At 38.2% G+C, this 16130-nt stretch overlaps 1 protein-coding gene across 1 annotated transcript in view; it reads right to left on the bottom strand.

Moving 5' to 3' along the window:
• The window catches only part of PHF19 (PHD finger protein 19), a 55814-nt gene that overhangs the window by 23353 nt on the left and 16331 nt on the right, over positions 1-16130 (bottom strand). The window contains exon 5 of the mRNA XM_063432843.1: positions 774-874. Coding sequence (XP_063288913.1) covers positions 774-874 — 101 coding nt within the window. The remainder of the gene's footprint in view (positions 1-773; positions 875-16130) is intronic.

The following is a 16130-nucleotide window of genomic DNA, read 5'->3' as shown; positions in this document are numbered from 1 at the left end:
TGGGCTTTCCCGTGGCGGTTTGGCACCGGGCTGGTACCATTCTGCTCCGCGTGAGGTCCCGGTTCAAGAGCTGGGTAGTCTGAGTAGTTTGCTTCATTATATCAGGCTGATTGGGTAATTATGTGCCCTCTGGTGAAGGAGCTCTCACAGGACACGTCCGGCCATCTTGGCTGTCAGGCCCCGCCCCCCCCTTTTATACTTATTTAAAATAAAAGATTACATGTATTTAAGAATCTCTGTATAGTATGTAAAACATACATATTAGTAAATAACTTTTTTCAGTTCATCTCCTTGCTACATTGGGGCGCCCGTCATTAAAGGGACACTGTAGCCACTATAGCCATTTCAGCTCATTTATTTCATCATTTTTAATACTTATACAAAACAAATGTGTTCATATTGGTAAGTACCCCATTGTACAGAGCTGCGAAATGTGTTGGCGCTTTATAACTAATAATACAACAATATTAATTTAAACAAGTTTTGGTTTCACAGAGCATGCCGAGTAACGTATTGATGAGTGTTTGTGCAAGACGCACTTCAATACGTCCTGCTACTCAGCTGTGAAAAGGACTGCTGAATGTATGTAGAAATTATATGCTGCATGAAGGAAATCCCATTCCCTGCCAGGATTAACAAGGATTAACAAGCACTCACCAAATTCACACGTTTGATGGCTCCACAATTAATTTTTTGTGTTTTCTAGGAAGTTATGTATGTGACAGCTTTCTTTAAGTCAATGTAAGCCACCATGGGGCAACTTAAGTCCTTACCCTGACAGCCAGAACAAAGATACATCTCCTGCAGAACCAGGGGTCAATAAGACAACTGTCCGTACTATCCACAACTGGAATGTGGCACTTCTGGTGATAACCTGCAATAGGAAAGCATTTTTTTAAATCATTTTTAATATTTATACAAAACACATGTGTTGATATTGGTAAGTACCCCATTGTACAGAGCTGCGAAATGTGTTGGTGCTTTATAACTATTAATACAACAATATTAATTTAAACAAGTTTTGGTTTCACAGAGCATGCCGAGTAACGTATTGATGAGTACGGAAACCATGTTTGTGCAAGATGAACTTCAATACGTCCTGCTACTCGGCTGTGAAAAGGACTGCTGAATGTATGTAGCAATTATATGCTGCATGAAGGAAATCCCATTCCCTGCCAGGATTAACAAGCACTCACCAAATTCACACATTTGATGGCTCCACAATTAATTGTTTTGTGTTTTCTAGTTATGTATACATTTATTTCTATATCAGTTCGTATAAACAGTACATTATTTATGGACAAAGATCAATATTTTTGTATCTTTTTGCTTAACCAACTGTGAAAAGGGGGGAGTGAAAGAGACTTAAAGGGGCGATTTCTCGTTTTACCTAAAGTACATAAAAAAAAGTTTTCCAGTCTCTAGAACATCAAGTGGTATTCAAGCTTGAGAATACAGATGAAATATAATTTCAATGTATACTGGCGGCTAAGTTGGTAATAAATAACGCTTGTCGTGTCTTCCTGTGAATCAATTATTTACTTTTTTTGTCCTGTCCAAGCAGTTCAGACAACTGACACATGCTGCAGGACTCAAGCCTCCCTGCATTAAGCACCGGGTTTCAGCTGAACTGGCAGATCCAGGAAAACACATATGGAAATGATTAAACATCAAGCATACTCATTTAAAGTATCAGTTATGCATATATGACAGTTTACGGGCAAAAAAAAGCACAAAAAAAGCTGACATGAGGAACTTGATTCCTTGCATCGATGTTTCCCTAGGTCTGTAAGACTGAGTGCCTGACCTAAATGGAAGCAAATCTTCCAAATAAAGCTTTGTGATCCTTGTTCAGCATCCTGCAGGATTTTAGAGTTTGAAAGTCTGTTCCTATGACAACAGGTTATCCCATGAGATTGCGAAAATAGAGACTAAAATTCCGGCAAAAGGAAAGGGTCTTTACTGTAAGGAGAATAAACATGTGGAATTCACCATTGGTTCCAACTCCACAATGAAAGGAACATTCAAACATCAAAAATAAAGTTTAAAGTTACAGTTAGTATTTCTTTTTCAGTTTAGATTACTGCCACTCCCCCTAGCTTAAAAAAAAAAATAAAAAGTTAAAGGAACACTCAAAGCACCATAACCACTACAATGAGCGAACAGAAGTCCCACTTAGGCACTAATGCTCTTCGGCATTAGTAGAGAAGGCAGGGAGCGGCGCCCAGCTGACCCCAGGTAAGTAGTCAAACTGTTCAAAAACTATTTCTCTACTTACAATGGGAGCAAGGTTATGATATTTGGAGTGTTCATTTAATACAAGTTTACACTTCCCTGTAATCCAGCCGCAGCATCTCCACCCACGATTTAATCATCAGTTGTGATAACTTGTGTCCAATTCAATGCTTATTATAGAGAACAAAATAAGCAGAATTCATGACAATCTGCTAATCCAATATTTTTCACATATTGAAGCCAATGCTTCTTGTTGAGAGGCACTCCGCACATTTAGCATCATCATATGGGGTGTGATGACTTTGAACATGAAGACCTTTGAAAATCGAAAAGACTCACCCACAGAGAGACAGCTTGAAGAGGATCGGCTTAAGCAGAATGTACATGGTACCTTTTCTCAGAACCATTCATGTATGTTAAAAAAAAACAAAAAATAAACTGCACCGAGAAGATAAAATGGTTTTGGTGTTTACAGTGTCTCTTTAGGTTTGTCTGATTTAACCTTAACCTCTAAAAGCAAATTCTGTAAAAGATTCTTCACGAGGCAGATTTTAATCCTATACCCCAGTCATGTTTAAGACACTGCTTATGATTAAGCAACAAAACTGTGTATGCTGGCCCCTCAAAAATGTGTGGTGTAATATAGGTTTAGGACTATATTTGCCATATAAGTTGACCCCCAAAATGCTGCACTAACTTGTAAGGCAGGATATAAGGAAAATTGTGATATAATTATACAGTGTATATATAAGGAATTGTATGTACCATAAAATGAGCAGAAGGAGTTGAAAGCTCTGTGTACAGACTCCCCAGCCCTGCACAAAAAAACACGCAGGCGTTTACTGAATTTCTGGTAATTTTTAGCCACATGTACTGAACACTGTACATTTAAAAAAAAGTATTAGGTGTGTGCTTTATTTATTACACTGGATTGCCTGAACATTTCTCAAGAAGAACTTGCTTTCAACTTTACACCTATCCCGATAAAGTACCAACCATGCAACAGTGCCGTGAAGCTGTGAATTAAGTTTCATCTTAAAATAGCAATGGTTCTCTTATTTTTTTTTGTACTGAACACTACGTCCTTCCATGGCATTTATAAATGAGCTGCATAGTAGACACTGACAAAACCAGTAACTACATGTAAAATTCATAGGCGGTAATTAGCAATTACTAAATTAAGTCCTGCGTTCAAACTCCCACTGCCTTGATGTGGCAGGTGAGGTTACACTTAAATGGCCATGGAGATACTAAGGAAGTACAGAAAGAAAGAAGCAAAACAACTATCTTCCTAATAGAAATTATTTTATAAAACTCTGGTATGTAAAATGATGATGTAAAAAATATGTTTAATTATTCCAACTGAGCAATCCTTTCCCCGTTCTCTGCAACACATCAGTAGTCAAAAACTATCTGTTAATAATACGGTCTTAGCTCTAATTAACTGCTAGGAGAACCCTTCCAGGCCAACATAATTAGAAATTTCTTGTTAGATTGCATATATTACATAGACAGTTTTGCATATATTTTGTGTGACCTCTTCCTCTTAGTTCTTTTTATTTGCTGCAGAAGGCCTATAGCCAGATGAACTCAGTCCATATTCAATAAAATTAGGCATCACGGTACAAAGGCCGCGAACAGATATCCTGTCTGTCTGCAGATGATCTACCAGCGCCAGTCACAAGCGAAATAAATCTCACCCTCTATTCTACAGCAAATGGCCCATGTCCGGGACATCGTGCCAATTCTATGACACATATCTGGCCTCTATGAAATTAATAAGCCAGAACGCCAAACTATAGCAGAACTGAAAATCTAGCTAAAATACATTTTCCATTCATCTGAAAATTTCTAACAACTCAAACATCATAAATAAATTTAATCTCAATTTAGCCTTCCTGCAAAAGGAACAACATGTTAACTTCTTCAGGGTTGCTGGCAGGTGAATTAACCCTCTAGTAAGAGAAATATCCATCTCTGTGCTTCTCATAAAGGGGGTGGCCAAGGGTTACCAGAGAACTAAATTACTTTAATTGATGGGCAGTGCATGAAAAGTGCTACCCCACAGTATGAATACTTAATACGCTAAATTAAGGAAATAGATTCCTCATTAATCAAGGAGAAATCCCAGTGAAATTGCCTTGATTAATTAGGAGATTTCCCCACTACAGTATGTGCTCTGCTCCAGACTCACGAGGAAATCACAGTGGACCTGGCAACCCTATGTAGGTCATGGGTTGACAAACAAAAAGCACAAATAATAGCATCAAGTGAAGATCTGGCTTCTATTCAAGACTAGTAATCATGACTTAACACAACACTAGCCAAATATCGAGCGCATCCGGTGAGAAAGGACGGGAGTGTGCCAAGTTCCACATTGACGTTTTGTTAAAGAGAAACTCCTGTGAGAAAAAAAAACGTGAATATGGAAGGCAGATGTGTTGCTGGTTCCAGAGCACCTGTAGGAATTGTATTAAAGGGTTTGAGAATCTCAAGCAGTCTTCTTTGCTCATTCAAGTCCCAGCAAACTTTAATAAGAGAAAAGTGACACGTAAAAGAGCAGACAAGAGTGCAGCTTTTCTTCCAGCTATGGATCCCACACTCATCATCCGAACATCTGCTACTTCCTCTGTGCGTACCAGACACCCAAAGGACACGAAGAACACACACTGCTCGCTTTTTACATAAAAATGCAATGTGCTTTGATTTCACAGCTAGGCTATACAGCAGGTACCGGCAATAAAATTAACCTCCCTGCAAAAACACAAAACAAACACTACAACCAATAAAAACTAGCTGTGCTGAGCATATCATATTGTGCTATTTATACAAATGCTTACTTCCTGCAGCTTCAGTACTCTATCACTTAAAGGGTCACTCGGGCCCCATAACAAATTCACCTCAATGAAGTAATGGGACCTAGAGTTCTCAAGCACAGCCTTAGAGCATTAAACCGCTTTGGAACAAACTTCTGTCTCCAGCCACCTGTCACGCAGCCTCCTCTCCTGAGCCACACAGCTAATAGGAAAGTACTGGTTCAGACACCCAGTGATGGGTTGAGACCATCAGTTGACAATCTCAGCCTTTCACAGGCTGCACATTGTAAGTAATAGTAAGAACTCTTGTGTGACAGGTGCCTGGAGATCGAACTTTGAAATGAAGTTATTATAGGCTCTTAGTGTTTCTTTAAACAATACTTTTTGTTGTTGTTATGGGCGTTGTTTTAAACTGATAGCCAGCAGCATTGATATATCGGTTTATTTAACTGTTAAGGCTTAATTTAGATATACAGGAAACCCAATTAATTTCCTCATGATACTCCATCAGTTTTTACACTGGCTGTGCGTGATGGTATTATGTAGCCAGCGAACATCTGCACTGTGACGAATAGCCATTGTTTGTCGACAATGTTTCTCTAGGTATCAAAGAACAACCTTCTCCAAAACAGAATGCAAACATGATGTGGGTTCTATTACTCTCTGCAAATAGTTTCACCCATGGTTTTCCATGAATGACACTAACTGTGGCCAAGTCTGCCACGTGAGCTACAGGCGATCCACAAATCTCATTAACCACTGCTGCATGAGAGCGGCAGGATTGGCTGAGCGGGATCGGCTAGGACTTCAACTGCAGGAGTGAACTGCAGAATCTGCAAATTCTGTAAACTTCAAGCAAAAGCGAAGACATCAAAATGGGTACCTTATTTTAAGCTGAAAAAGCATCATTGGCGTTGAGTTTTTAAAATAGTTGGGATCTACCTTTTACCATGTGTTAACCATTTTCATCAGATTTACCCATATGTATCATACTCATATACACTGAAGATAAACAAGCACAGCACATGCTGACAGATTGGATGGACAGAGTCCAAAGGCCACTTACTCAGCATTGATAATATATCAGAAGGATGGTGTGCGCTCGTGGTTACAGCACAATGGTTTCTCAATGAGAAACATCTGATTGATGCATTTCCTGGGACAGAAAATAATTATCTTATAATAGTAAAATGTATAAGAAGTGGAGCGATATAAAGTGAATAAGCCCCTATCACCAAACAAAGATAAATTTTAATTTATACTTAGACTTTGCTGGATAGGATTCAAATTTCAAATGCAACATGCAAAAAAAGATCAACAAGAGATCATAGCACAGATCTGTATGGACTGATATAAATTCATATACGTATGTATAATATAAAAATTAACAATTTATTGTATACAATTCATAAAACAGCTAAAATGTAGCTAAATAGCAGTAAAAAACAAATTCCTGCTTACTGGAAATGATGGTGAGCATAACGGTATATGTTCCCGTTTGCTCACAGCAAGACTGTCCCACACTGGGTGATGTCTCCTGAATCACACGAGTTTGAATGGAGCTCCTGTTATTGAAGTCGGGTCGGCAGGCGAGTGTAAGCTCGTTCTCTACTTCCGTGTTCCCGGCTCGTATTTTGGCTCCGCCTCCTCTTTTGCGTGATTGCGTGTTTGTCACGTGTCTGTCTACGCGTTTCGCCGTTCTCGGACGGCTTCGTCAGGACGTGATGCGCTGGAGTCGGTCTTCACTAATGTGCATTTTTATACGAGTGATCCAATGCCTAATTGGCTTAATTTCTTTCCAGTCCGCATTTGCCTATGTATGGTGTCCCAGATAGATCAATTGGATTAGCAAGCACATCCTATTGTAAACGGAAGGCTGCTTTTCCTTCATTTATTGTGGGATCTTCATTTCTTATGTACTACACATATACATTACATGTTTAAAATAAAATATTTATACACAATCAAAAAAATTTAATTAAGTATTTATACATAATCATAAAAATCCAATGTAATTGTATTTACAAATTTACACACTTTATATGAATTTCTTTTTTACTGTAACGTGTTTTTCCTTTTGTTACATATCTTATAGAAAGAAAGAAAGAAAACAAAAATGTGCATGTTAATGCAATTGGATTTGTTATATATTTTGACAGATATTTTTCTCAAATATTTTTCTTTCTTATTCTTATATAATTTCCTATGTGGAAAGCGGAGGGGAAGCAGAAAATTATAATGCTGCGCTTCCAATACTGACATTTCACCATTGTGTTTTCTTTTAACTTATCGTGATCAAGTTAATATATCGTGATTTAACCCCATTTACATACATACATTTGCAAAGTAATATAGTAAAGTCCTATCAATGTGCATGTAGATAGCTACTCCCTATATTGCATATGAAGGTTAGGTATACTTCAATCTACAGTTCTCAGGAATCTAGAAAGTGGCAAATCTCAAAGTCATTGTTTAGTCCGTTGGGGATGAGGGTGTTGAGTTCAAATATCCACCTCATCTCCATTCGGCCCAAATTTTGAATAGGATTGCCTCCTCTCCAGTTTTTCTTTATCTGTTGGATTCCCATAAATTCCAAAAGGGAAGGGTCAGAATTGTGGAACTCTTCAAAATGTAGAGAAACTTGATGTTGTGGAAATTTTCTCCTGATGTTATATGCATGTTCACAGATTCTAGTTTTCAATTGCCTAGTGGTTCTGCCTATATATCTTAGGCCACAGGGACATTTTAACATGTATATTACATTTTGGGTTTGGCAGGTAATGAGTTCTCTTATCTTATGTGTCTTACTGTTTACTGTAAATTCCTTAATGCCCTGTTTGTCACTTTTTGTGTTACGGCAGGCATTACAGTTACCACATCTAAAGAAACCTTTTAATTGGTTCAAAAAATTGGGTTTGACTGTGTTTCTATCTTGGATGTTATCTGTCAAAATTCTTTTCATATTCTTGACACCTCTATGGACAATTCTAGGAGTGGAGGGTAAGAATTTTGCTAGAGTTGGGTCTTTAAGTAACCAGTGCCAATGTTCAGAAATTATTTTTCTGACTTGCTTGTTCTGGTATCCCGAGAATTGGCAGATGAATGGAACACACACTTCTTTCTTAGAGTCTTCTCTCTCTTTTTGAACCCTATAGGTTAACAGGCTATCTCTATCAACATTATCGATGTCCTCTACAGCTTTAGCCAAAATGCGGTCATCATATCCTCTTTCTCTGAAGTCAGAGATGATCCAGTAAAAATAATTTTATTTCTGTATAACCATTAACTCCCTTATTTACTGTTGAGCAAATATATATAAAAGAAACATCCCAATATGGATGTATTTAGCAAACGAACAGCCCGATGTATAGACATGGATGACAAATTCAAAAATATGTCCTCCAGTTTTTCTAATCAACCAATAAAAGAGGATACATTAGGGCTAAAATTAATATGCCGCAAATTGGAAACATTGTTAACAAAGGAACTCAAAATTAAATTAGAAATAGCAACCTTAGAAAAATATATCACAGAAAAAATAGTCCCAAAAGGCTTAAGATATGGGAAGCTTCCTGCGTTTGATAGAGAAGATGGGGAATTTATGGATGAGTGGTATGCTCTAATGGACAATCTCTCTTTCCAGACAATGACCTTCATCATCAAACGCAGGCAGCTGACCCTGCGCAAATTAGACAGAGATATTTTAGAACTTAAGAAAGAATGCGAAAAACTCAAAAACGAGAAAGAATTCATAGATAAAACATATGTAATTGGAGAAAGAATTGACAAATTAGAACATGATGTGATACTAGTTAAACAGAAGAAATACTATCGTGACCAAAAAGACTATATGACCAAAACAGCCTACACCAAAAAATATGAAAATGGTAATGAACACAATAACTCTACAAGAAATGGAAATAACAAATTCCATTTCAACAAAAACCTAAGATCCCCATATAAGAAAGAATATAGAAATTACAACAGTCCCCAGAACCCTCCAATGAATGCCTCTAGGGGTTTTAGAGAAAATGACTTTAGAAGAAAACAGGGAGATTCCTATGGATTCCAAAAATGGGAAACCCAGAAAAGAAAACCCTATAGTCAGTATAAAGGACAGAGACATGAGAGCTTTAATTTGCCCACTAGAAATCGTTTTGAACCTCTAGGAAAAACAAATGAGAATCCCACTACTCCTTTTTTAGAGAAACGCAGGAGGAATTGGGAACCGAGTCCTCCCTCTATGTACAACAAAAGAATGAGAAGGAGAGAAGGAGAAAATGTAGAGGGGGAAAAAGAACTAAGAGAGGCATAAAAGACAATACAGCTCAAATAGAACCAGTGGGCATCTTTAATCTATCAAACAAACAATTAAACCAAGCCCACATTTCACTATTAAATAAGGGCCTAAAGTTCGCCCCCACAAGAGATCTAGATAAATTCCAATTCTTTGTGGATTTAAATAAATTCACGAGAAACCTTTGTTTAAAAAAGCATTTTGATACCAGAAATATGGAAACACCTATAGTTTTGGATACACAACGAGAGTTGATGGATGAAGAAGTAACACACACTTCATTAAAAGAAAGATCCTTATTCCATCCTAAATGGCAAATGTCAGAAACAATGACCACTTTTCAAAATATGGTCAATTTAGATATACAAAAACTAAAACCCTCAAAAAAAAGATTCCAATCAAATTTAACTCCCCAAGAACATGCAGCACTCAGAGACTTAAGACAGGATACCGATATAGTAATCAAACCTGCCGACAAGGGGGGAGGGGTGGTAATTATGAATCACGAATATTACTTACAGGAATCTAATAGATTACTTGGAGATGATACCACATATAAAAAATTATCCCACAATCCAACACAAGAAATCAAGAAGAAATTCTTGGAGTTGGTTGAGAGAGGATATGATGAAGAGGTACTAAATCAGAAGGAAAAAGAGTATATAGAAATTAAATTTGAAAAGATACCAGTGTTTTACTTTCTCCCGAAATTACACAAGGACAAAGACAAGCCTCCAGGAAGACCTATAATCTCGGGAATTAATTCTATATCTTGTAGACTTTCAGAATACGTAGATCACCTGCTACAGCCTTTGGTAAAGACCTCTCCATCATATCTAAAGGATACTACTAATATTTTACAAGAACTGCAGAATATTAAGTGGGAAGACCATTGGCTATTAGTAACAGCAGATGTAGCCGCATTATACACTAATATTGATCATAAACTTGGAATCCAGACGATAAAGAGCACTCTGGAAGAAAAGTCTTCCTACCCGAGTAGTCAAATTAGATTTATTGTAGACGCCATTGATTTTATTTTACATAATAATTTCTTTTGGTTCAATCAGGACTTCTACCTCCAGATATGCGGCACGGCTATGGGCACCAAGTTCGCCCCCAGCTACGCAAATCTTTTTATGACACGCTGGGAGTCCCTCCATTTAGGAGAGGGCAGTGGCTGGGAGGCGAACTTGGTGCTTTACAAAAGATATATCGATGACCTATTCTTCATTTGGAAAGGAGGGGAAGATCATTTGAAATCTTTCATCCAGTACATCAATCTGAACAAATGGGGAATAAGTCTATCTTTTGACTACAGCACAAAGGAAGTCAATTTCCTAGACCTTACGGTATACATAGAGGAAGGACAAGTTAAAACGAAATCTTTCTTTAAATCTATTGATGTGAACAGCTATATAGATGTAGGCAGCTGCCACTACAGTCCGTGGCTTATGAATATTCCGAAAAGCCAACTAACTAGAATAAAGAGAAACTGCACCGATCAGATAGTGTTTTTAGATCAAAGCCAGCGGATCATCTCTGACTTCAGAGAAAGAGGATATGATGACCGCATTTTGGCTAAAGCTGTAGAGGACATCGATAATGTTGATAGAGATAGCCTGTTAACCTATAGGGTTCAAAAAGAGAGAGAAGACTCTAAGAAAGAAGTGTGTGTTCCATTCATCTGCCAATTCTCGGGATACCAGAACAAGCAAGTCAGAAAAATAATTTCTGAACATTGGCACTGGTTACTTAAAGACCCAACTCTAGCAAAATTCTTACCCTCCACTCCTAGAATTGTCCATAGAGGTGTCAAGAATATGAAAAGAATTTTGACAGATAACATCCAAGATAGAAACACAGTCAAACCCAATTTTTTGAACCAATTAAAAGGTTTCTTTAGATGTGGTAACTGTAATGCCTGCCGTAACACAAAAAGTGACAAACAGGGCATTAAGGAATTTACAGTAAACAGTAAGACACATAAGATAAGAGAACTCATTACCTGCCAAACCCAAAATGTAATATACATGTTAAAATGTCCCTGTGGCCTAAGATATATAGGCAGAACCACTAGGCAATTGAAAACTAGAATCTGTGAACATGCATATAACATCAGGAGAAAATTTCCACAACATCAAGTTTCTCTACATTTTGAAGAGTTCCACAATTCTGACCCTTCCCTTTTGGAATTTATGGGAATCCAACAGATAAAGAAAAACTGGAGAGGAGGCAATCCTATTCAAAATTTGGGCCGAATGGAGATGAGGTGGATATTTGAACTCAACACCCTCATCCCCAACGGACTAAACAATGACTTTGAGATTTGCCACTTTCTAGATTCCTGAGAACTGTAGATTGAAGTATACCTAACCTTCATATGCAATATAGGGAGTAGCTATCTACATGCACATTGATAGGACTTTACTATATTACTTTGCAAATGTATGTATGTAAATGGGGTTAAATCACGATATATTAACTTGATCACGATAAGTTAAAAGAAAACACAATGGTGAAATGTCAGTATTGGAAGCGCAGCATTATAATTTTCTGCTTCCCCTCCGCTTTCCACATAGGAAATTATATAAGAATAAGAAAGAAAAATATTTGAGAAAAATATCTGTCAAAATATATAACAAATCCAATTGCATTAACATGCACATTTTTGTTTTCTTTCTTTCTTTCTATAAGATATGTAACAAAAGGAAAAACACGTTACAGTAAAAAATAAATTCATATAAAGTGTGTAAATTTGTAAATACAATTACATTGGATTTTTGGATTTTTATGATTATGTATAAATACTTAATTAAATTTTTTTGATTGTGTATAAATATTTTATTTTAAACATGTAATGTATATGTGTAGTACATAAGAAATGAAGATCCCACAATAAATGAAGGAAAAGCAGCCTTCCGTTTACAATAGGATGTGCTTGCTAATCCAATTGATCTATCTGGGACACCATACATAGGCAAATGCGGACTGGAAAGAAATTAAGCCAATTAGGCATTGGATCACTCGTATAAAAATGCACATTAGTGAAGACCGACTCCAGCGCATCACGTCCTGACGAAGCCGTCCGAGAACGGCGAAACGCGTAGACAGACACGTGACAAACACGCAATCACGCAAAAGAGGAGGCGGAGCCAAAATACGAGCCGGGAACACGGAAGTAGAGAACGAGCTTACACTCGCCTGCCGACCCGACTTCAATAACAGGAGCTCCATTCAAACTCGTGTGATTCAGGAGACATCACCCAGTGTGGGACAGTCTTGCTGTGAGCAAACGGGAACATATACCGTTATGCTCACCATCATTTCCAGTAAGCAGGAATTTGTTTTTTACTGCTATTTAGCTACATTTTAGCTGTTTTATGAATTGTATACAATAAATTGTTAATTTTTATATTATACATACGTATATGAATTTATATCAGTCCATACAGATCTGTGCTATGATCTCTTGTTGATCTTTTTTTGCATGTTGCATTTGAAATTTGAATCCTATCCAGCAAAGTCTAAGTATAAATTAAAATTTATCTTTGTTTGGTGATAGGGGCTTATTCACTTTATATCGCTCCACTTCTTATACATTTTACTACAATACTTTATATCTGGTGAAGGGAACACCTGTAGAAGTGTGGAAGCTGCTCAATTGAAATTGTATATAAATATATGCCTAAATAGCTCTAAATTCTCACCCATAATAGAGCTTGAATACACCAAATTGCTCCAGTAAAAATAATTTTAATTATCTTATAATAATTATGTATATTATCTTTGGGGGGAAATACTGACTAAGCTGTTAAAAGAAAAAAAAAATAATCAATAGTGTGTTCCTTTAACCCCTTAAGGACACATGACGTGTGTGGCACGTCATGATTCCCTTTTATTCCAGAAGTTTGGTCCTTAAGGGGTTAAGGTGTTACTCCATGCACCATGACCACCTTAGGTTTTTTTAAGTGGTCATGGGGCTCGCGGTCTGTATGTGCAGTGTTTCAAGAATTCCCGGCTGGCTGATGTCAATTCTGCAAATACATTTCTTTGCACAGACACTCTGTTATTTGCTTGGAGCTTTCAGCTGACACTCTTGGTCAATGAATGAGTGCCAGGATTGGCATTCGGATTCTACAACCCTGCAAAAACTGGACTTGGTTAAACCACCATCGTGAAAGCCTTGGCGCCTAGCAGGACCAAGGTAAGAGAAAAAACGCTGCTAAATGATTCGCCCCATCACCAGGAAACAGCGCAAGGTTACGTCTAACATCATAACCAGAACAGCAGACTGTAGTAACAATTTAATATTTTTTAAATATTTAACCTCGTCAGCAACAGATACTTTACAGTATACAGCCGCACTGTTAACTGTGCGTTCGAGTGACTGTTTTTCAATCTTTCTCAATGCAGTAACTTCCTCATTAAGGAAGAAAATTTAAACTAAATCCATACAATGAATGCAGATGTGATAGTGTAAAGTAAATTCACATAAACAAGCATTCTATAAATAGCTACACCACATTGTAACCTAATATAGTGTTACAAAAAAGAATTAGCCTTTTTTTTTTTTTTTTTTTTTAAATCTACATTTATCCTGAATCCGACTTGCCAACCTTCTTCTTTTAATTACTTAACATTGTACCGTGCAAAATGTAGGCCAACACAGCAATTTTTAACTTTAGGTTTTTTTGTTTTGTTTTTTTATCTGAATATAAGCCTTGATTCCTCACTGGAGAAATATTGCTGGAGCAAAATAATAGTTTATTACAAAACCAGGAAGGGGCCGGGGGCGGAACTGGGAGTGATGGGTGTTTATAAATACAGCACCGTGGGAGAGCTTTTGCATTGGCTGAAGTGCCTGGAATCCGCCTCATGCAAGAGGTTTATAGACACGCTCCGTCTCTTTCACTGCGTTTTGGGGAAACACTAAAAGTGACAGGAACAGGAATATAGTGTAGTGACAACAATCCCATAAAAGGACTAGTCAGCAAAAAAAACTGGATAGTTTTGTGCTAAGGAGCTTTTTGATGTTTCATTGTGACTCAAAACACATATAGCACTTCATCTTGCTCAAATGCTTTATTTGTCTGGAGTCTGTCATATTTGTGACAGTTTCAGGGGCGGACTGAGCGGTCGGGCACTTCGGACACGGTCCGAGGGCCCGGCCGAGTAAGGGAGCCTGCCGCCGGCTCTGTGTGTCTGGCACTTTCACACTACTATATTGACACCGGTCACTAGAGTCCGACGCGCAATAACCGCGCCGTCCTCGAGCCCGGTGAAGCAGTGATTACATGAAGCGGAGATGGGGCCCGGCAGAGCTGATGATGAATGAAGCCTAGTGCACGGAGGCGCGCACCATCACGTCACGTACTTACGTTGATGTGCGCTTCAGGCATGGGCCACTCCAATTAAAAGAAAAAAGAAAAGTTTAAAAGATCCAGCGTGTCCGGTCCCTATGTATTGCTGCTGGGTTGGGGGGGGGGGGGGGGGGAGACCAAGAGAAAGCACCAGAGGAAGGAGAGCCTAACTCCCATCACATTCAGCCAGATGCCACTGGACACCAGGTATGAAAGCAGGAGGGATGGTTAAAACTATGTAATGTTATCTGTGTGTCTATGTGTAAGGCTGTTTATGTGTATTGTGCTGTATAGAACGGCTGTGTGTATATCTTCTTCTTTAGAATACCTGTAGAGTGCCCCCCGTATTCTTACTCTTATAAATAGCGCTAACACGATTTTCACATATTGTTTATAGGGAATTGGGAAATTTCTGATGTGTTTTAGCTGCTTTTACAATTTCTTTGAGTTATTTTGATTGGATATTGATTTTTGCGCTCTCTTACTTGTATACATTTACACACATACTGCATTCAAAAACATGCTTACATATAAACATACAAACACTGCTCAGTGCTAAGTACAACCCTGCAAGGATGGGCACATGGTAGATCCCCTGCTGGGAGTTGTACGACGATAAGGGGTATCAAAAAAATTCTTGGACCAGGGCCCTATCTATTTTAGCTCCACCACTGAGCGCAATGCAGATTATCAACTTTAAAAAATGGTACACATAGAAAACAAAACATTCATATAGCAAAGCAGGGAAATAATAAATCAGAGGCAAACTTAAATAGACACTATATTCACCAGAACAACTACAGCTTAATATAGTTGTTCTGGCCTGTATAGTAGGTCTCTGCAGGCTTTTTAATGTAAACACTGTCTTTCCAGAGAAAAGGCACTGTTTACATTACTGCTTAGTAATCCCTCTAGTTGCAGTCACTCAGACGGCCACTAGAGGACTTCCTGGTTCAGTGCTGCACAGTGTGCAGCACCTACGTTCAGCAAACCCAAACCACCCAACCCAAACGCTACAGGCTCTATCCCCCAGTTGCATCCCCTATACCCACTACAGTCTTTCTTCCCCCACTACATCCCCTATATCACTACTACAGCCCCTACCACCTCACTACAGCTCATGTTCCCCATTACATCCCTTATCCCCAACTACATCCCCAATTATAACCCCACTACAGCTCCTTTTCCCCCATTAGAGTTCTTATTTGTAACACAAGAATGAACATGTGGACAGTGTGGGGGCGCAATGTATATTTGTGTAGCTTGCAAGCTGGTGGGTACAAGCAGGGCCCGTGATCTTCTATTGCCCAGGGGCCCCATGAGTTGTCAGTCTGCCCCTGGACAGTTTGTAAAAGTGCTAATTTAAAAAGAAATGTTAATTTTTTTTTAGTGGGGGTAGAAACACTTCCCTCCTTGCTA

Source organism: Pelobates fuscus, chromosome 9 (genome assembly GCF_036172605.1).
Source record: "Pelobates fuscus isolate aPelFus1 chromosome 9, aPelFus1.pri, whole genome shotgun sequence".
NCBI classification, from domain to species: Eukaryota; Metazoa; Chordata; class Amphibia; order Anura; family Pelobatidae; genus Pelobates; species Pelobates fuscus.
Note: the sequence above shows the minus strand (reverse complement) of the source record. Positions and strands in the feature narration are given on the sequence as shown.